The sequence below is a fragment of the Bos indicus x Bos taurus genome, chromosome 19, assembly GCF_003369695.1.
Source record: "Bos indicus x Bos taurus breed Angus x Brahman F1 hybrid chromosome 19, Bos_hybrid_MaternalHap_v2.0, whole genome shotgun sequence".
NCBI classification, from domain to species: domain Eukaryota; kingdom Metazoa; phylum Chordata; class Mammalia; order Artiodactyla; family Bovidae; genus Bos; species Bos indicus x Bos taurus.
In genome coordinates this window covers 55,086,663-55,107,299 of record NC_040094.1, presented here as the reverse complement: position 1 = coordinate 55,107,299, position 20,637 = coordinate 55,086,663, and the positions used below count along the sequence as shown (strand labels likewise).

General features: G+C 57.8%; 1 protein-coding gene across 1 annotated transcript; it reads left to right on the top strand.

Annotated features, from left to right (window-relative positions):
- Positions 1-39: 39 nt before the first annotated feature.
- TMC8 (transmembrane channel like 8) lies at positions 40-10,650 on the top strand. The gene is made up of 16 exons (XM_027518416.1): positions 40-972; positions 1,607-1,848; positions 2,051-2,199; positions 2,576-2,725; positions 3,024-3,109; positions 3,640-3,776; positions 4,042-4,189; positions 4,559-4,729; positions 5,038-5,177; positions 7,496-7,619; positions 7,953-8,050; positions 8,245-8,428; positions 8,644-8,774; positions 8,864-9,022; positions 9,450-9,528; positions 10,117-10,650. Exons 2-16 carry the CDS (start codon positions 1,697-1,699, stop codon positions 10,372-10,374), a joined length of 2,166 nt encoding a protein of 721 aa, XP_027374217.1. The 5' UTR covers positions 40-972; positions 1,607-1,696; the 3' UTR covers positions 10,375-10,650.
- The last annotated feature ends 9,987 nt before the right edge of the window (positions 10,651-20,637 follow it).

Genomic DNA, 20,637 nt, shown 5'->3' with positions numbered 1-20,637 from the left:
AGCTTGTTGTATTTGCACGATCCCAGGCCCAACTTGAAAGTCACCTCTTCCATGGAGTCTTCTGGGATTGACCCCTGTTGGAGCATGTGGCACTTTCTATTGACATGTACATTTGCCAGTCCATTTCACAGCTCTCGGGCCCCTCTCTGTGCTCACTGTGTGCCCAGCACCAGCACGCAGCCTGGGGCATAGAGGAGGGGTCTGGAAAACCAGGAAGGGGACTGCGCAGAGAGGCAGGAAAACCTCTGAGCTCCTTAGAAATGACGGGGTCCTGAAGGAGGTGGAGAGGGAGAAAAAGCAAGGGCAGGATCGCGGGGCCTCCCACGGGGTCCCAGCAGAGAGAAAGGGGCCAAGAGGGCTCTGAAACAAGTCGCTGGGGCGGGGCGTGAGTGGAGCCGGGGCGTGAGTGGAGCCGGTTCCTGAGCGCTTCCTATAGGCCAGGCGCCGGGCCGACTCGTCTCAAGTGCCGATGATGGGAGGCGGGATGTTGAGAAATACCGCCAGGGCCGGCAGCTCCAAGTGATGGGACCCACCCACTAAGTTTTTGTACTCTTCGCGCCTTGCGAGCCCAGCACAGCCCGCCGGGGCTCCCGGCGGATAAGAGGCGGGGCTCGCAGCCCGCCACCCGCAGCCCTGCGGGGTCAAACCCTGTCCCAGACGCCGTGTCGCCAGCCCGGGTGCCCGGCGGGAAGGGGCAGGGCCGGACCCCAGCGCAGCGCTCAGCCGCGGCGCCTCTCACCTGCCCGCCCGCGCCCCTCGCCCCGGCAGGAAGTGCGGGCCTCGGTGCAGAGCGGGGAAACTGCCGGAGGTCGGGGAGAGAAGAGTACAGAGGGGAGAGGCGGCGACCAGAAGGTGGGGAGCTACGGTTCCTGTCATGTGACCCCGCTCCCCTCGACTCTCGCAACCCTGCCCGGCGTGGCGGGAGCCGGTCGGAGGACGGTCTCCTCCGGGCACTTGGTCTCTGGGGCCCAGGTGAGTGGGTGCAGAGTTGTGTGTGGGGGGTCAGGCGGATCGTCAGAGGAGTGGGAGAGAGAATTGAAGCCCAGAAGCTGCTGGTGGCTGGCCGGGGGAAGGGTGAGAACCGCAGCTGAGCAGCAGAGGGGCCCCTTCCTTCCTCCCTTTCCCACCGCTGATGCTGTAGCCACGCCCCCCCCATCTGGGTTCCTTGGGGAACTCTGGTGGCCCAGACCCGGGAGCTGGACCACCAGATGGAAGACAGAGGAGGTCCCAGCAGGTCCAGATTCGAGGTGCTGCTGCAAATGCTGAATCCTGGGAACTGTTGGGGTTCGGGGCCGGAACTATTTCGGTCCCAGTGGGAGAATCAGCACGTGGAATTGTCTCTTGCCAAAGGGTGCTGGTGAAGGCCTGTGGCCCCTGGGAGCAGGTTGGAGTAGGGCAGAGCTGGCCTTGTGGCCCCACCGTGCTTAATGGTGGCCCCACCTGGCCTTAGCTTCCTTTGTGACGTCCCATCTTTCGGAGCCCTTTGGACTCCTTTCTCCCCATTTGATAGATGGGAACACTGAGGCCATATGTTGCTTTGACACGTGGCTGGACACTGAGCCAGATCTCCTCCAACAGTATTTCTCTTCATTACTGACCATACCAGGGCCAAGACTGTGAGGCTCCCTCAACAACCACCCCACATCTCTCCCAGGAAGGGGCGCGTTGCCGCCCCAACTTCCACCCCACCGCAGAGATGCAGAGGCAGTGCTCGGGGCAGGCCCCGGGGGAGCCAGAAGCCGAGCCAGGGGGCGAGGAGCTATGTGAGCAGGAGATGAAGCGGCTGTGCCTCTCCCAGCAGCCGGTGCGGGTACTGCCCTACGCCATGATGGACAAGCGCTTTATCCGGTGTGTGCCGGAGAGCCCTGCCTAACACTGCGGAGGCCAAGCAGTGGGGGTGGGGGTGGGGGGGGAAATGCACCTGTTGGACGGGCGCGGGGTGGAAACATCAGCCCTGGAAAGACTTTGGCCCAGGGTGCTGCTCTGCCTGGCCAGGTGAGCATGCTGGCTGACTCAGGGCAACCCCCTCCCCATCACCACCCCATCCCAGGCAGCTACGGGAGCCCGAGGGGGTGAAGACCTCCTGCTGGCAGCAGTGGCGTCGCAGGCGGCAGACTGCGGGTCGGCGACTGGGGGAGGCAGCTCGGCGGCTGACCCGGGGCTGTGGGCTCTGGGAGGGGGCTCTCTACGAGATCGGCGGTACGACCTGAACCCCAACCCCCACCTTCCTCCTCCCCTCTCTGGAGTCTCAGCGTCTAGTTTAGAAACCAGAAGAGGGCATCACCCCCCTTTGCCGTTGCACCGTTTCCACCCCTCCACCAATCACCCCTCAATCACGTGGCTTTGCGGTCACACACCCGCCTCTGCCCCCAGAGCCAGTCCCCCAAAACGTTGGTGGACGATGGCGCGCCCTCGTGGCTGTTAGAGGTACTGCTAGGCAAGCCTGCGGAACTGGCCATTAAACTGAGGTCCTGGGGAGGCTAGTCACCCACACCCTCCCTGGGTTGGTCAGCCCTAGGATGACCAGTCGGGCCCACAGCTGGGCGCCTCCTGACTCCCCTGCTGTCCCCCGCAGGCCTCTTTGGCACTGGAATCCAGTCCTATTTCACCTTCCTTCGCTTCCTGCTGCTACTTAACCTGCTGACCCTGCTTCTGACCAGCAGCTTTGTCCTGCTGCCCCTGGTCTGGCTCCGGCCCCCTGACCCAGGACCGGCTCTGAACTTCAGTGAGTGCCCGGCCCATGGAGAGAACAGTTCTCCTGAGCCCACCTGAACCCTGGGGGCTGGTCCAGCATTCCCATGCTGGGACTGCCCCAATCCTCTGTGTCCCAACCCTGGGCATCAACCTGCTTGGGTCCAGCCCTGAGACTCTGCCTGACCTTACTATTTGCATGCCAGCCTCCTGACATGCCCTCAGGACCCTTCTCAGGCCTCCCGAAATTGGGGGCTATGGAGTGGGAGGGGCAGAGCCTCCCCTATGCCTTGGGGACCCTCCCCTATGGGACCCCTCTCCCTTCTTAACAGCTCTCCAGTGTCCTGGTAGTGGCCACCTACCCCAGACCGGTGTTTCCAAGTTCAACAATCTACTCTGGAATGTTTTTACCGGCAGGGTGAGTGAGTCTGTCCTGGCCAAGGAGTAGGGAGGCTGGGGGACCTGAGGATATGGCCTCAGGAGACCCCAGTCCAAGATGACCCCCGACCCCTCCAAGGGCATGTTGGCTTCTAGGGGGACAATCCTTCCTAGACAGGCTGTCTGGGTCAGCAGCTGAGTCACGAGAGAGGCTGTGGCCACTGTGCACCATCCAGGCCCATGCATGTGCCCATAGCCCTCAGAGCCCAGGTAGGGTGGGGGTACGAAGGACAAGAAGGGAAAAGTGTCCAGGCTTCTGGGATAAGCACCACCTTACCCTCATTCCTGGAAGCCACGGCGTGGTTCCTGTGTGGGTTGCCGTGTTCCAGTTCTGGCTTTTTCTTCCAAGCTGTGTGTCCTTGGGCAAGTTGCCTAACCCCTCTGGGCCTCTGTGAAATGAGGATACTCTTATTCTCTACCTGATGGGGTTATTGTCAGGGTTACTGTGTTAATAGCAAGAAAACGCTCAGCACACAGCCTGGGTCTGTTATCGTTGTCTGACATCCACAGGCCTTCAACAACACCTATCTCTTTTACGGAGCGTACCGGGCGGGGCCCGAAAGCAGCTCGACATACAGTATCCGCCTGGCCTACCTCCTGAGCCCACTGGCCTGCCTGCTCCTTTGCTTCTGTGGGATTCTGCGGAGGTGAGAGCAGAGCCCCGGGTCTCCCCTGATCATTCCTCCTCAGTGTGGTACCCTCAAGCTGGTGGGGAGTCCCTGCCGGCAGACTCCAGGCCCGGAACTCTGCATTCCCAGCTGCAGAACTCAGGGGCAGAGCCACGACTCCTGTATCCCCACCCCACCCCCAGTCAGGCCAAGGTCCAAGCCTGCCCCTGGGGCTGCCGGGGGCTTCCCACCCCAGATCAGGGCTGAGCCAAGGCTGAGCCCTGCCCCCCACCGCCCCCTCCAGGATGGTGAAGGGGCTGCCACAGAAGATGTTCCTGGGCCAGGACTATCGGTCGCCTCTCAGTGCAAAGGTCTTCTCGTCCTGGGACTTCTGCATCCGGGGGCAGGAGGCCGCCACCATCAAGAGGCATGAGATCAGCAATGAATTCAAGGTGTGCATGAGGACGTGCATGAATGTGAGATGTGAGTGTAGGTGTGGATGAGTGTGAGAGCACATGGGACTTTGTGTATGAGTGTGTGGCTTGAGTGTGGGAGTGTAAGAGTGTGTGCACACAGGATTTTCCAGCTTGAGGGAAGTGGGGTGCTGGGCCATGTTGGGGTGTGAGCACGCAGCTGCATGGTGCTGGAGTGGGGGGCTCTGGATAAAACCAACCCGTCTGTCCCCAGCCTACTATCACCCCAGCTTTGCCTAGGGCTTGCAGCCTGTCTCCCCACCCACACCAACCTGGGGCTATTTGCTGGCCCCGCTGCCCTTCCACCTGGGCCAGCCCTAACCCGTGCCTGCCCTGCCCCCGTGACAGATGGAGCTGGAGGAGGGGCGTCACTTGCTGCTCCTGCAGCAGCAGACCCGGGCTCAGAGGGCCTGCCACCTGCTCACCTACCTTCGGGTCAACATCCTCATCGGGCTCCTGGTGGTTGGAGCCATCAGCGCCATCTTCTGGGCCACCAAGTACTCGCAGGACAACAAGGAGGTGCCAGGCGGCTGACATGCATTTATTTCATCCCAGCCAGATCTGGGGGAGGGGATGGGATGGCCCCACTCTGCAGGAGAAGAAACTGAGACTGCGAGAGGTTAAAGCAATTTGCCCAAGGTCACGACCAAGTCAGACTGGCTCTGCCTGTGGCTCTCCCCCCACCACCACGCTGTCACTGGGAATAGTCCAGGGGCTCCCAGATGCCCGCCCTGCCTCAGAGCAACACTTGAAGGGGTCGTAGGGCATGGGCGAGCTGCTGGGGGCCCTCCAGCCCACAGCACCCCCTTACCTGCTTCTCCCCACAGGAGTCCTTGTTTCTGCTGCTCCAGTACCTGCCCCCTGGGGTCATCGCCCTGGTCAACTTTCTGGGTCCCCTGCTGTTCGTTTTCCTGGTCCAGCTGGAGAACTACCCTCCCAACACTGAGGTCAACCTCACCCTTATCTGGTGAGTGCCACCTGGGGGGTGACAGGTGTGACAGTGTGTGGAGGGCAGGGGAACACTGTGTCCTGCCACCTGTCTTGATTATCGCCTAGTACTGGGGGCCCCGAGCAAGGGAAGGCAGGCAGCCACTCTCACACACAGTCTCGGGGGGCCCGTCTAAGGTTCTTCCGTCCCCACCATCCAAAGCAAGCCAGTGACTGTTTTTTCAGGGACACAGGGTACTACAGTCACCGCCCTAGGAACACAGCTCCCTCCCGTGTGCCCTGAGGGTTTACAGGCCTCACCTTGATAGCCCTCCCATGACCTGTGAAGTTAAGACCATCCTCGCCACCACTGGATAGATGAGGACACTGAGGTTTGAAAGGGTCAAGTGCCTCAGTCAAGGGAATCTCCCCACGCCTGCTGAGTGCAGGTTCACTCAAGCCCACCTCCACCCCCAGGCTCTGCTCTGTCTCCCTCTTCAGGACTCAGGTCCTGCCTTGGACCCAGCCACCGCCTCCCTAGCCCCCCCAGCTCCAGCTCAGGTTCTCTGCCACCCACCAGTCATTCAGCAGGGCCTGCTTTTCCTCAGCCTTCCCTGGCACAGAAGCTGTCCGCAGCCCATTCCGAGTCCCTCCAAGGTAGACTGTGTTTGGTTTGAAACTTTATTATTGGAACGGGTAATAACACGCACACATAGGTAATCGGTTCAGTTCGGTTCAGTCGCTCAGTCGTGTCCGACTCTTTGCGACCCCATGGACTGCAGCACTCCAGGCCTCCGTGTCCATCACCAACTCCCAGAGCTTACTCAAACTCATGTCCATCGAGTCAGTGATGCCATCCAACCATCTCATCCTGTCATCCCCTTCTCCTCCTGCCTTCAATCTTTCCCAGCATCAGGGTCTTTTCAAATGAGTCAGTTCTTTGCATGAGATGGCCAAAGTATTGGAGTTTCAGCTTCAGCATCAGTCCTTCCAATGAATATTCAGGACTGATTTCTTGGTTGGATCTCCTTGCAGTCCAAGGGACTCTCAAGAGTCTTCTCCAACACCACAGTTCAAAAGTATCAATTCTTTGGTGCTCAGCTTTCTCTATAGTCCAACTCTCACATTCATACATGACTACAGAAAAAACTACAGCTTTGACTACAGATAGGTAATAGCACATGCAATTCCAGATGCTCAAAGGATGAAAGATAAAAATAAGCCCCTACCCACCTGTGCCTTCCTCGACAGGAGAACCACTGTTTCCACCAGCCTCTTGACATGCATCAGCATTCAAAGTCCACACTTTGTGAGACTTCCCCGGCGGTCCAGTGGTTAAGACTCCCTGCTTCCAAAGCAGGTGACGCAGGCTCAGTCACAGAATACAGAGAAAAAGTAAAAAAAGAAAGTGCACACTTGTATATAACATGCAGCGATGGTTCTGGGTTGGGCCACCCTACCTGTGTGATCAGTTATATATTATTCAGGAGCATGCACGCACTTGTTTGTGGTATATGGACAGTGTGAATAGTATGCTCAGTCGCGTCCAACTCTTTGCGACCCCATGGACTATAGTCCGCTAGTCTCCTCTGTCCGTAGGATTCTCCAGGCAAGAATACTGGAGTGGATTGCCATTTACTTCTCCAGGGGATCTTCCTGACCCAGGGATTGAACCCGTGTCTCCTGCATTGCAGGCAGATTATTCGCCCACTAAGCCACCTGGGCGGAGAAGGCAATGGCACCCCACTCCAGTACTCTTGCCTGGAAAATCCCATGGATGGAGGAGCCTGGTGGGCTGCAGTCCATGGGGTCTCGAAGAGTTGGATACGACTGAGCGACTTCACTTTCACTTTTCACTTTCATGCATTGGAGAAGGAAATGGCAACCCACTCCAGTGTTCTTGCCTGGAGAATCCCAGGGACGGGGGAGCTTGGTGGGCTGCGGTCTATGGGGTCACACAGAGTTGGACATGACTGAAGTGACTTAGCAGCAGCAAGCCACCTGGGAATAGGTCTTAGAAGAATGATCTCACCTGCATTAATGATATAAAGGCCCATGTGTGCCTCCTGTGACTCTCCAAGCTGGGTGTTGTGGGAAGGATGGCTCGACTGTGCACTGTTTGCCATACTGATCTAAACAGAACCATTCTCCTGTGAGTCGTCTGGGGAACACACTTTGGGAAACATTGCCATGGATGGAGCAGGTTGGAAGGAAGCTGGGCCCTGGGTTTAGAGGGGGCTGGTCCCAGGAAAAAACTTGAGGTTGTGCAGATGTCAGCCACACCTGTGTCCTGGGTAGATGTGCCCTGTACCTGGGCTACTCCCCTGACACAGTCTCCGCCCCCACCCCAACCCCCAGGTGCGTGGTGCTTAAGCTGGCCAGCCTGGGAATGTTCTCCTTCTCGCTGGGCCAGACCGTGCTGTGCATCGGCAGAAACAAGACCAGCTGTGAGTCCTACGGCTACAACGCCTGTGACTACCAGGTGGCTGGTGGCTCCATCCGGGCCTCTCCCTTTGTCCTCTGCAAAGCCCCACCTCTTTGATCTCCTTGCCCCTCTCTGGTCTCACCTTTGTGAGAGGCTGTGGGCAGAGCTGTGCACTCAGCAGTCACCTCCAGGGAGTGCCATTCGCATCACACTGCCCTGTGCAGAGGAGGCAGCTCCAACTGGCTGCCCGTCTTATTCTCCAGGCCTGGATTTTAACTTAGCTAATCATATCAGACTCCAGGCATGGCTCCTATACTTCAGGGTCCCACTATTGGGTGGGTAAGGGGTGGTTGGGGACCGAGGGTAGTGATAGATACCCCCTCTGATCAGTGCTGGGAGAATTCGGTAGGAGAGGAGCTGTACAAACTCAGCATCTTCAACTTCCTCCTCACGGTGGCCTTCGCCTTCCTTGTCAGCCTGCCTAGGAGGTGAGCCACGTGGGGACACCACGGGGGCGGCGTGGGTGTGTCTGGGGGGATGGCCAGTGGCCACGGCCAAGGCTGTGAGCAGTTCTACACTCGTGTGTCCCGTGTGAGTGCGTGTGTGCGAAGGTCCAGGGCCTGGACCAGTGAGGTTCACACACTCCTCTTGGGTGGTGGGGACCTGTTCCCTCCCTCCCCAGGATGTTGGTGGAGCGGTTCTCTGGCCGGTTCTGGGTTTGGCTGGACCGAGAGGAGTTCCTGGTGCCCAAGAACGTGCTGGACATCGTGGAGGGGCAGACAGTCACCTGGATGGGCCTCTTCTACTGCCCCCTGCTGCCCCTGCTCAACAGCATCTTCATTTTCCTCACCTTCTATATCAAGAAGGTGAGGACTCTGGGGCCGGCAGGGCGCAGGGGTGCACCTGCGTGGGCACCTTGAGCGCCATCAGCGGGGCAGCCCTCACATCCTGCGGCTGCCCTGCCAGCCACTTCCAATCTGCACACTGCACCTCTGGTCTGCAGACTGCGCTGACCAATCACTTCCAGTCTGCACACTGCGCTGAGGATGCCCCCCTGTGTCCTTTTTCCCTCTCCCCCCAGTACACTCTGCTGAGGAACTCCAGGGCGTCCCCTCGGCGATTCCGCGCCTCCAGCTCCATCTTCTTCTTCCAGCTGGTGCTCCTCCTGGGCCTGCTCCTGGCCGCCGTACCCCTGGGCTATGTGGTCAGCAGGTGAGCGGAGCAGAGGGCCCGAGGCAGCTGGGCCGGGGCTCCTCGCCTGGTCGCTGACCCTGGCCCTCCTCTGTCCATCTCTTTCCCAGCATCCGCTCCTCCTGGGACTGTGGCCTCTTTGCCAACTACTCGGCCCCCTGGCAGGTGGTCCCTGAGCTGGTGGCCCTCTGGCTCCCACCCCCCAGCCAGCGCATCCTCTACTACCTGGGTTCCCACGCCTTCAGCTTCCCGCTTCTCATCCTACTCAGGTGCCTTTCAGGGCAGCGGAGGGCCAAGGGAACGGGCACCTGGGAGGGGAGGATCCTTTTGTCCATGGGCACCCCAGCCAGTCTCAGGGGATCCAGGAGCCAGACAAGGACAGCCAGGGATGGAGAGGGGCCAGGTCTGGCGGCCTGGAGGTTCCCCGATGCCCCTGGGCAAGCGCCCTTACATCCTCACCTGTAAAAGCCCCTGAAATGACCACTGGAGCAGTATGGTGCCTGGTGCACACGCACTGTGAGCCTGCCGTCCAGAGGAGAGGGGCTGAGCGACACGCGGGAGGAAGGAGAGGAGAAAGAAAGGCTGTGTCTGGGATCCTGGAAGAGAGAGGACCCCCAGGGGGTGTTTTCTAAGAGATTGAGGGGGGGAAGGAGGAAGTAGGGGGCTGACTGACCATACCTCCCCTTCTCTCCAAAGCCTTGTCCTGACCGTGTGCATCTCCCAGTCCCAGGCCAGTTCCAGAGCCATCCGGAGACTGCGGAAGCAGCTGGTGTGGGTAAGTATCCGCAGGACTGGGGCCAAGGGGACTGCTGGCGAGACCCTGTTGGGGCCGCGGGCCGCCGATAAAAGCAGGGAAGATGGAGAGAGGGAACCGGGACCTCAGGCTTGGCCTCAGGTCAGGCGGAGCCGGGCGACAGAAACGTGGCTTTAGGCCTGGAGACCCGGTTTAACACGAGTGTGGGTTTGGCCTAATGTCAGGGAGGCGGGACTGTGGTGGGGGCGTGGTCTCATGCCCGGGCGGTGTGATGGGCGTGGCCTTGAGATAGGGCGGCGTCTGACGGGCGTGGTCTTTGAGAAGGGGCGGTATCTGGTAGTCGTGGTCTTGAGGGGCGGTGTCTTGGGTGGGCGTGGTCTCTACCGTACGTGGGCGGGTAGGGGCGGGACCTTGACGGGGCGGAGTCTAGCGTAGGGCGGGAGATTAGTAGGGCGAGGCCGCAGCGGGGCGGGGAAGCCGGGCTAGCTCCGGTTGGGGCGGGGCCTCAGAGCGGCTACTGCTAGCCCGGCTGCATCCTCCCCCGCCCGCCTGCGGGTGAGAGGAGTTGCGGCTCCTAACCGGCCTGCTCGCCCCCTGCCTCGGCCTCAGCAAGTCCAGGAGAAGTGGCACCTGGTGGATGACCTGTCGCGGCTGCTAGCGGAGCCGGGCTCCGGCGACTCTCTGGGGCCTGAGTCCCCTGTGTCCCGAGGATCACGCCCGAGATCCTTCTGCCCCGGATTTCCGTGCCCGGGCTCCCCGGGACCCAGGCCACGCAAGCCAGGACCCTCCCTTGAAGACCCCGCCGGGTTGCGCGGTGTCTCGGTCCCCGCCCATAGATTCCGCTTCCCCAGCGGTTCGGAGCTGTAGCACTGACCCCCCGCCCCCGCCACCACGACCACCACTGCCCAGAACTTCACCAGGCCCCCACGTGCAGCACCCCAACCTCCTGCCCCCTCGCCCCACGTTCCTGATCCCTGGTTCCCTCAGTGGACCCTCCAACAGGGCGCCCTAAGGTGGGGTGCATACACCCAGGGGCAGCAGGAAGAAAATATGGGAACTTGTATTTATATTTTTATCTCTGTCCTTTAAAGTTTTCTATTTTTGTTAAAGTTTTATAAAATACATAATATATTAGCATAGCGACCCATGAACGTGCTTTATGAATACGCATCCACCGGGGGTGCTCAGGAGTTGTTTAGTGTGTGGAGTACCCTTATAAAGGCTCGGAGACCGCGGTCTGTCAGAAGGGAAAGGCCTGGCCGCAGTGAAAGCAGACCTGCAGACGCACTTGCCGTGCTCTGACTGCAGGCACCCGCACAGCCTCCTGTAACTCCTCCGTCACGTGTGGGGCCATTAATACCCACAGTCGTTATGAGTCCCCAGGGGGCAGCACTCAGAACTGATCTGCACCCTGAGACGCAGAGTGTGGGCTCCAGGGAGGTAGAGGAGCCCCCTGCCCAGGCAGGCAGGGCCGTGTCCAAGATTCCCAAGCCTCCAGTGCTGAGGTTGCAGAGATTCTCAATCCATGGTTCTCAGCCTCAGAGAACACTTGAGAAGCCTGTCGAATGCTGGCTCTGTGCCAGCAATTCTGATGCCAATGATCCAGGTGCAACGAGCAGCCCAGCATCGGGACTTTCTCAAGTTCCCAGGTGACTGTCAACAGCAGCGAGGGTTGAGAACTGCTGGCCCAAAGACCCAGGAGGGAGGGTCAGGAGAAACCCCAGAACGTGCTTGACCAACCCAGCCTCTACTTCCAGCAGCAGGGGCCCAGTGCCTGGCTGGATTCTTGGCCTGGACACGGCGTCCAGGCGGCTCTGGCCTGGCGCCCTCAGTCCAGAGGCTTCCTGTGGTCACTGGAGGCTTGGCTGTTACAGCTCCTTCTGTCGCTGTCCCTCTCTCTCACCCAGCGTCACATGACCCATCCATCTGTCAACAAGTGCAGGGCCCTGTTCTGGGGCTGGTGATGAGACTGCAGGAGACACAGGGAGCTGTGTGCTCAGTCTGGAGAGGGCAACCAGCCTGGCCGCAAAGAAAGTGACACACACTGCGAGACACATCATCAACTAGCAGCTTAGGGTCAATGTGTGGTCCCCAACCACCAGCACCAACAGCTCCTGGGGACTTGTCAGAAAAGCCTATTCCCAGGCCCTACCCCACCTTCTCGAATAGAATGGAGCCCAGCCCTGTGGTTTAAGGAGTCCTGGGGGGTGGGGAGGTAATGCTGATGACCACTAAGTGGGAGAACATCAAGGTCACCTTGAAACCTCACAGTCCTGATCACCTTCATGTGCCTTCAGAGAACCAGCCAAGTGCATCACCGGATGTGAGGGGGATGCGCTTTGGGACTTGGAGGAACTCAAACCCTGAGCCTCAGTTTGCTCAGCCAAAACCTGGGGATGACGCCACTCTCCTCCGTGTGGTTACTTGTATAGCGTCCTGATGGGTGTCCTGCCCTTCCTGGAAGAGCAGTTGAGGTCCTATTATAACATAGTCATTGGCCTAAAGGAAGTGGGAGAGGCAGGAAGTGGCCCTACGACCGTGCCCGCCCTGCAAGGCAACCTGGGGCTCAGCGGGGAGCCAGCAGGAGGGTTTTGTGGACCTGGGGGCCTTGGAGGAGAGAGGACGCAGGTGGGAGGTGAGGCAGAGGAGCAGGCTGAGCCATGGTGTGGGGATGGGCCAGGCGGGGTTTGGCTGCACGGAATGGGGATCTGAGGCCTCTACACTGGGCTTTGGGGCCCACGAGGACCATCAGTGAAGATGGAACCAGTATGCCCGGGGCTGGGCTTGGAGAGTCAGGGGGCAGGTAACGACTTTGAGCCTCTCCACCAGTAGCAAACAAGACATACGTGGGCAGGGGGAGGCCATGGGGCTACTGCAGTAGGTGAAGCCCGGGTGTCTCCAGGTGCAAGAGCCCAGTACAGGTGCAGGAAGGCAGAAACCCCAGCACCTCCACCTTGGGGGCCCCACACTCTCCCTGCCCAGCCCTGAAAGGGCTCCCAGCTACACCAGCCAAGGGAGTCCAGCACAGACTCCCACTCAGGGGACCCTCCCAGGAATGGGACGCGAGGCAAACAAGGAGATGCTGGTAAGGCCGTCTTTTATAGGCGAGATGCCCTCTGTGGGCAGAAATCACAAAATGTCAGTCCAGTGGATGACAGGAGAGCTCTGAGGACACCCCAACTCTGCTCCATCTGGGTGACCCGGGCTCACCTGGGGCGCCTGTTGAGTGCTGTCACACCTGCAGCCCGTAGCAAAGGGGCGCAGAACAGTCTCGGCCCCCATCTGAGGGGCACACAGGTGATGGCTGGAGAGGGGCACCCGGGGCGGGGCGAGAAAGATGGCCCTGGTTCCACCAAGGCCTGAGGGAAGTGTCCTTCGAGGCCACCCGCCGCTCTCTGCCCCGGCTCCTCAAATACATCGATAAAAGGGGGAGGCTTTTCATGAGCGGCCTCAGCTCGAACCCGATGCCTTGAGCACAATGTAGAGGAAAAACCTCGAGCTTCTCAGCCTTCAGGCCACAGCCTGCCGGCAGCTGAGGCCACCCCTCTGTCTGGAATCCTCAACTCCTTCCCCCACCCCTCTCATCAGAGTGAGAACAGACTCTGGGAGGGAATTCACTGGGAAGCTAAGAGACTGTTAGCTCTTGCTCCCCAAATGCAGAGACGTAGATGGGTCCCCAGGGCACGTCCCCAGGGGTACAAGTCAGGATTCTGGGTAGCAATTCTTGCCCACTGGGGACAAGGGACGACCAAGGTGACAGATAAAGCTAGTCCCCAGGGGAGCTCCAGGACACTGTGTCCAGGTTCTAGTTCCCACCCCCGAACCCCCCACCCCACCCACATCCTTCCTGCTGCTGGCAGGTGGGCTGGGTCATCCTGCCAGACCAGCTTCCTGACACGCCCAGACCTCATGGGCCCCAGCGGCCGCTCCCCAGCCACACCCAGGGGCCCAGGCAAGGGTAGCTGGCCTTTCTTGGGTCAGGTGCCCCTTCCGGGGCTGTGCTGAGGTGCCAGTGTCATTGACCTGTGAGGTTCTGGATGAGAGAAGAGCCTGCAAGGAAAGCGAATGGTTCCCTGGCGTCAGGACATTGTCCTCGAGGAAGGCATCTGTGTACAGATCAAAGATCCACATTCCATGAGAGCAGGAAAAAAACGCATGCAAGTACATCAGTGTATAACAGGGAGTGTTTCAGTAAAGTCATTTCATTCATTAAAAAAAGGCCTGGTTGGGGAGGTGCCCGTCCTCCTTGGGGACGCTGGTGCCACTGTGGGATTGGCTGGGTGCTGACCCCCACCTCACCCGTTCCCTCCCTTCTCTCTGCCCTGAGCCCCCAGCCCTAAGGGGTCCATTCCTTCAAAAGGACCCTCATGATTCCATCAGGCTTCCCAAGTGGCTCAAGAATCTGCCTGCCAACGCAAGAGACACAGGAGACGCAGATTCAATCCCTGGGTCAGGAAGATCCCCTGGAGAAGGAAATGGCCACCCACTCCAGTATTCTTGCCTGGAGAATCCCATGGACAGAGGAGCCTGGCGGGCACAACTGAGCACGCCAAGCACACAGCGTAATTATATCAGGCCCCCCTCGCTACTCTGGGATAATCCCCTCATCCCAAAACCAGCAGGTTAGCAAATGCCATCCCCCTGGCCAGCTACCAGAACGTACTCCAGGGTTAGGATGTGGGCATCTTCTTCCCAGGGTCCTAGAGTGGTGGCAACCGTGAGCCCTGGATTGGCTCTGAGCCCCTCCTAATGCCCTGGGGGTGTGGGGAGCATTGCTGTTCTGGGCCCAGCCCCGGGGTGCTGTGGTCTCCAGGTTATCTCCCCACTGCCGGCATGCACCCACCCAGGGAGCACCCAGGGGCTCTGGGTAGAGGGCTTCGATCAAGGAAACTCTTGCTTGCTGGGCAGAGGGCAGTCCGTCAGAGGCCTGAAGCTCCTGCTGCTGCTCTCTTTGGCGGCCCTAGGTGAGCTGCTCAGGGACATCGTGGGAGGGGCTGCTGCCAAGGCCTTGAAGTGGCAGGCTCAAGGTCCAGGGGTCTAGAGAGCACAGAAGAGGGGGACCCAAAGGCCCAGACAACTCCAGAAGCGCAAGACAGAGAGGGGAGGATTTGGGCTCGAGTCACAGACCAGCCCCTTATTGAATGCATGTTGGTTTAGTCACTAAGTTGTATCTGACTCTTGCAACCCCGTGGACCACAGCCCGCCAGGCTCCTCTGTCCATGGGATTCTCCAGGCAAGCATCCTGGAGTGGGTAGCCATTTCCTTCTTCTGGGGATCTTCCTGACCCAGGGATCAAACCCAGGTCTCCTGCACTGCAGGCGGATTCTTTACTGACTGAGCCAGCGGGGAAGCCCCTATTGCATGCATATGTACCCCAATTACTGCCATTCTGGGCCCACTCTTTACTCATCTGCAAAATGGGTTCGGGAGACAAAATGCTCTGGGCTTCAAAGAGCTTCTATGAGTGAAGATGTTTGTGAGGTCCTGGGCCTCCTCTGAGCTCAGGACAAGGCTCTCTGGGCAGGCTCTGGCTGTCTCTCCTTCCTGGGTCCTCCTGACCACGCTCACCTCTCCTACAGCCACCAGCAGCTCCTCACAGGAGAGAGGAGAGTTACCCAGCACACTGCGGGGAGGAGTACCCCCAGCTGGAGACCCTGGAGTCAGGCCCCCACCCATGGTAGAGACCTTGGCTGGCAGGGTGAGAGGTTGTTGCTGGTGAGTGGTGTCTGCTGCCAGACAGCTGGACAGTTCTGGAACCCCAACCTCAAGCCCTGCAGGGCCCTGGGGGGTCGGAGAAGAGATGGCTCAGCAGGGGGGTGTGGGCAGGGACAGCAGAGGATGGTGGGCACAGTGACATGGAGCCAGGAAAGTATATGCTTCCCCTTGGGCTGTGGGGGCATTGCCAGTGGAGGGGGGCAGAGGGAATGTCCCCCCGGGGGTATATCCAATCACTCTACCCCAGTGACTGACCTGTAACGGGAGTCCCTGTAGGTGGGGGTGACCCCAGGGCAGGCGTGGGGCATTCTGCTGGGGTCCCTTGGCCTAGGAGGAGGGCAGTGAGAGAATGAGGAAGTCTGGGCTCCCCACACCACACCCCCGCCCTGAGGTGCAGCAAAGGGGAAGCTGCCCGACTCTCGGAGGCAGCAGGCGGGTGTCAGCGCCCCCGCCACCCCACTCCCCACAAAGCTGCTTGATGGTACAAAGCCAGGGAGAGAAGATGCTCCTGGTGCCGCCTCCACCCCTCTGCTTTCCCCCTCCACCTTTCTGCTCCCCCTCCCTTCTCCTGCCATCTCCTATGCCCCCTTCTGTCCCTGTGACCCTTAAGGTCAAGGTGATCAGTCACCTGCTCCTCTCCATGTCTCCGAGCGGGGCTGCCCTCCTCTGGTGTCCACTGGCCCTGTCCCTTCTCCTGTCTCAGGGCTGTGGCCACAGCTGCCTCTGCTCCACTGAAGGGTGGGTCTCACTTGAATGCGGCAGAGGCTGAACTATCGTTTCCTCATTTGCTTTAAAAACAAACACATCATGGTGTTTCCGATAAAATGAGAACAAATCTCAGCCCAGGCCTCTGGGTCTCTGGGAAGTACCTGGGTAGACCCAGTCCATCCCCCTCCAGCCCCTGACTTCTGCTCAGACTCTTGGCCACAAAGCCCTGCTAACTGAATTCCTAAGGGACCAACTGACAAATCACTCATTCAATCATTCAACAAGTACTGGTTGAGCCCTTTTGGTGCCAGGTGCTACTCGGGGCCCCAGGATGGATACACAAAGTGGGGAAACAAATCAGAGACCCCTTAAAACAAAAGAACAGATCCTTGCCCTCAAGTAGCTTACATTCTAGGGGGGCCGGGGGGACAGATGATAATAAAAATAAGCACATTTGGGACTTCCCTGGCAGTCCAGTGGTTAAGACTCCACTCTTCCACTGCAGGGGGCACGGGTTGGATTCCTGCTCAGGGAACTAAGATCCCACACGCCTCTGGAGGTGCAGCTCCCTCCCCCTAAAAGCACATTCTACAGCGCTCTAGAATGTGGTGGGTCCCAGAGTACAGCAAGCCGGAAAGAGGGGAAGGGAGGGGGCGGGGAGGGAGGGTACCATCTACCGGGAAGTCATCTCTGAGAAGGGGACACACAGAAAGGACACGAAGGAGGTGGTGGCACAGTATGTGTCCAGACAAGGGCCTGCGTGACCAGAGCCCAAAAAGCAGGAGGGGAGGGGAGGCAGTGGAGTGGTCATCCTGAGTAGGGGCATGGCGTTGTGGGCAAAGTGTTGGGAGGATGTGTAGCAGAAGGCTTGACCTGATTTACTCTTCAGAGGGTCGTTCGGCTGCTGTGTTGAGAAGAGAGGGGATGTGGATCAAGGGTAGAATCCTAGAGAGTCATTAGACTGGTCCTGGGATCCAGAGGAGAGACTGGGTGATAGCCAGGAGGCCTGGCCAAGGGCTCAAGATGTATTCTGATGGTCAGGCCAACAGCCATTGCTGACGGATGGAAGCGGGTGGGAAAGAGGGAGCTGTGGAAGATGACTTCTGGGTTTTTGGTCTGAGCAACGGAAAGATTGGCGAAGTCAAGGGCAGCCTTACAATTACTGATTACTATCAGTGGGAGCAAGAAGTTGGGCCTGAAACATTGGATGTTAAGGAATGGAAGAGCCAAGATTTTGGAAAGGTTCTCTCTCTGTATTTGAATTCCCCAGGAATCATGGCAAGTGCAGTATGGAGTGTAGCAGGAACCAGCTGCAAGAGTCTTCAAGGGAGGGTGGGTGTTTTCTAGGTCATTGCAACTCAGAGGACAGGGTGCAGTATCTGAAGACACGGAGTTCCAGGCTGGTGTTTAGGGAGGGAGGGGGAGAGTGGTCCAGGAATGTGAGAGGATGCCCACCCTCGCCATCCACAGCCAGTGCAGGGAAGGCTGTAGGTACGTGCAAGCACCGCCCAGGGAAGGGGAGGCTGGTCCATTCGGTGCAGAAGGTGAGACGTGGGAGGAAAGCTAAGGGATTTGATGCTGACTGCGCCTACCATCCTTCAAGAGGAGTGGTGGCATACAAAGGAGGACTTTCAGAGCCTTAGAAAGGGTGAGCCAGGAAAATGAGGGTGACCTGGGAGCCTGGAGTCTTCTGTGGGGCTGCCATGAACAGAGGACAATGTTTGGAGGCAGTCATCTGGTTGATGGACAGATGCAAACAGAGCACACACAAAGAAGTCTTGATGACTGTTCCTCCCCTCTCCACTCCTAAAACCCACTTCGAAATCCCCAGGGTGAGGCTCTAGACCATTCATAAGCATCACTTGGAAGGGGGCTGCTCTAAGGAAGCACAATGCAGAAAATGATTCTCTACTGGTTCTGGAGGCAGAAGTCTGAAGCCTTGCTTGTGGGGGCTGTGGTAGTCCTTGGCATCCCCTGGCTTGTGACAGCATCGCTCCAAATTCTGCCTCTGTGTTTACAAGACCTGTGCGTATGTGTCTTTGTCTGTTTTCTTGTTGTGTGTGTGTGTTAGCTGCTCAGGCATGTCTGACTCTTTGTAACCACATGGATTGTAGCCCGCCAGGCTCCTCAGTCCATGGAATTCTCCAGGCAAGAATACTGGAATGGGTTGCCATTCCCTTCTCCAGGGGATCTTCCCCACCCAGGGAGCATTGCAGGTGGCTCTTTACTGCCTGAGCCACCAGGGAAGCCCCTTCTCTCATAAGGGCCCACCCTAAACCAGCATGGGTTACTGGAGTCCATCTATAAGGACCCCATTTCCAAATAAGGTCCCGTTCACAAGTACCTGGGGTTACAGCTTGAATACATCTTTTTTGGAGGACTCAGTTCAACTTTCAGCAGGTAGGCTGCCTATTCAAAATCAGATCCTTGGGCCCCAGCTCAGATCTAACGAATTGGGCCTCCAGGGTTGGGGCTTCAATCTCCAAGCATCTGGGTGATCACAGAAACAAGCAGGGTCCATCTCCAAGGCCTCTGAGCCTAGCTGGGCAGTAGCCCTGCTGCCCTGGCCTGGGCACAGCCCTGAGAGGGTCCTTCTTTCTTTAGCAACAGTGGGAGGCTCTGTAGAGCCACTGGATCAGCCCCGCCCTGGCCAGGCTCAACTTCCGGTCCCAGTCCCCAGGGAATCCTTGTCACTTGAGCAAATTCTGAGTGTGTCATCCTATCATTCAGATGTTCAGACACAGTTGGTGAATTTTTAATTAAATGATAGGCCACTCGTTATCTGTGGGGGTGGGCTAGATGCATTAACTAAATAATCAAAAGAGAAGAACGACACAAGCCTGGCCAGAATAAAAAGTGAAAGCTCTGCCCTGTAGGAAACGAAAATAGAAAGTGGCTCCTGTCTCTGAACTTATGTAAATCAGGCTTCTATTAATGGCCACCGAAATGGAAATGAAGCTGGGCCAGCTTTTTCTTTCCACTTTTGTCAAGTCAAGGTCATTTGCTCACAACGAAGGGGGCAAAAAATACCATCACCTTTAAGCCTGGTCCCACATTTCCCCAGGGAGGAAGATTCTGGCCCCAAGAGCGTCTTTGGGCAGAGAGCCGTTGGCAGTTTGACCCCAGAGTCTCATTGATGAAATTGTTGGTGGCAGTCGGTAAACTGGTGCCCCAGAGACTAGATTAAACTCTAGATAGCGCTTTACTTAACTCTTTCTTTGCACAAAAGAGTGTTTGAAAAAAAGTACGGAAAAAAATCCAGGGTTCTCATGAAGTTTAGAAAGAGCCTCAGATGGGAAAACATTTGTGATGACGGAGCAACCCTGGGCGAGGGGAGAATCCTGATTTAGCAAACCTGTTGCTGGTGGTCTAGACCAGTTTCCCAGCGTTGACGTTATTGCCACTGGGGCTGGGTGGTTTTTTAATAGGGGCTGCCCTGTGCATCGTAGTGAGTTTAGCAACTTCCCTGGCCTCTCCCCAACTCGATGCCAGGAGCATCTTACCCCTCATTGGTGATAACCAAAACTGTCCCCAGACACAAAAATGTCCTTGGAGGCAGGATCACCCCAGGTTGAGAACCACTGGTGGAGAAAGAAATATACTTAGTGGTCAGAAACTTTAGGATCCCTAGAAAATGTCTCTGAAGAACATCATATTCTAGTTTCTTCCAATTTTCTGTTCAGTGAGTAGTTTTCTGATCACACCACTTCCAGAGCCAATGTTCCTGGCAGGACGAAGATGATGTATGAAGTATATATTTGGATTTCATACACCATCTCTACCCCCGCCCGAGCACCCCCTCCACATTCTCCTCGAAAAGTCTGGTAGGTACCCACCGTGCATCATTCAGCCCTCTCTCCCAAGCCCCCACTCAGAAGGCACCTTTGTTTAATCCTGATCACTGTCAGAGAATTCACTGTGGGCAAGCCCAGGTCAAAAGGAAGATCTTAGAGATGCTTGGATTTTGTGCTCAGTCATGTCCGACTCTTTGTGACCCCATGGACTGTAGTCCGCCAGGCTCCTCTGTTCATGAGGATTCTCCAGGCAACATTACTAGAGTAGGTTGCCATGCCCTCCTCCAGGGGACCTTCCCAACCCAGGGATCGAACCCAGGCCTCCTGCATTGCAGGCGGATTCTTTTACCATCTGAGCCACCAGGGAAGCCCTGCATTGGGTCTTAGTTACAGCACGTGGGATCTAGTTCCCTGACCAGGGATAGAACCCAGGCCCCCTCCACTGGGAGCCCAGAGTCTTAGCAACTAGCCGGGAAGTCCCAAGATGCTTGCTACATCAAAATCAACTTCAGGATCTACCTACAAAACACAAAATTACTCGCAAGCAGAGTCTGTGTGGATGGATGAATGCCTGCTGCCAGGAGCTGCAGGGTGGGTTTTGGTCCTGGGTCCAGGGAGGAGAGTTCTCTGGGTGCTGTGGGCATCTGCTTTCCCTGTGTTTCTGAAGTCCTCGCCTTTCCTAAAGTGGCCTGTTTCTCTAGTTCCGTCCCTCTTCTCTGAGTTTATGATCCCTCCACCATAGCATCTCCTGTGGTCTGGATCATACCCTCCTGCCTTCTGACTGTCCCTTTGAGTCAGATGTTGACCCTCTGGGAGCAGGAGCCTGGCCACCACCCCCACAGCCCATGTCCCCAGAGTAGGTGTGGTGGTGTCCAGTTATTTTTGCAGTAAACATCTTTGTCTTAGGCATCGT

Coding starts and splice junctions, on each gene's coding strand:
- TMC8 (XM_027518416.1), top strand. CDS start 1,697: ATGCAGAGGCAGTGCTCGGGGCAGGCCCCGGGGGAGCCAGAAGCCGAG. Junction 1,849..2,050: donor ATGGACAAGCGCTTTATCCG/GTGTGTGCCGGA, acceptor ACCCCATCCCAG/GCAGCTACGGGAGCCCGAGG. Junction 3,777..4,041: donor TTCTGTGGGATTCTGCGGAG/GTGAGAGCAGAG, acceptor CGCCCCCTCCAG/GATGGTGAAGGGGCTGCCAC.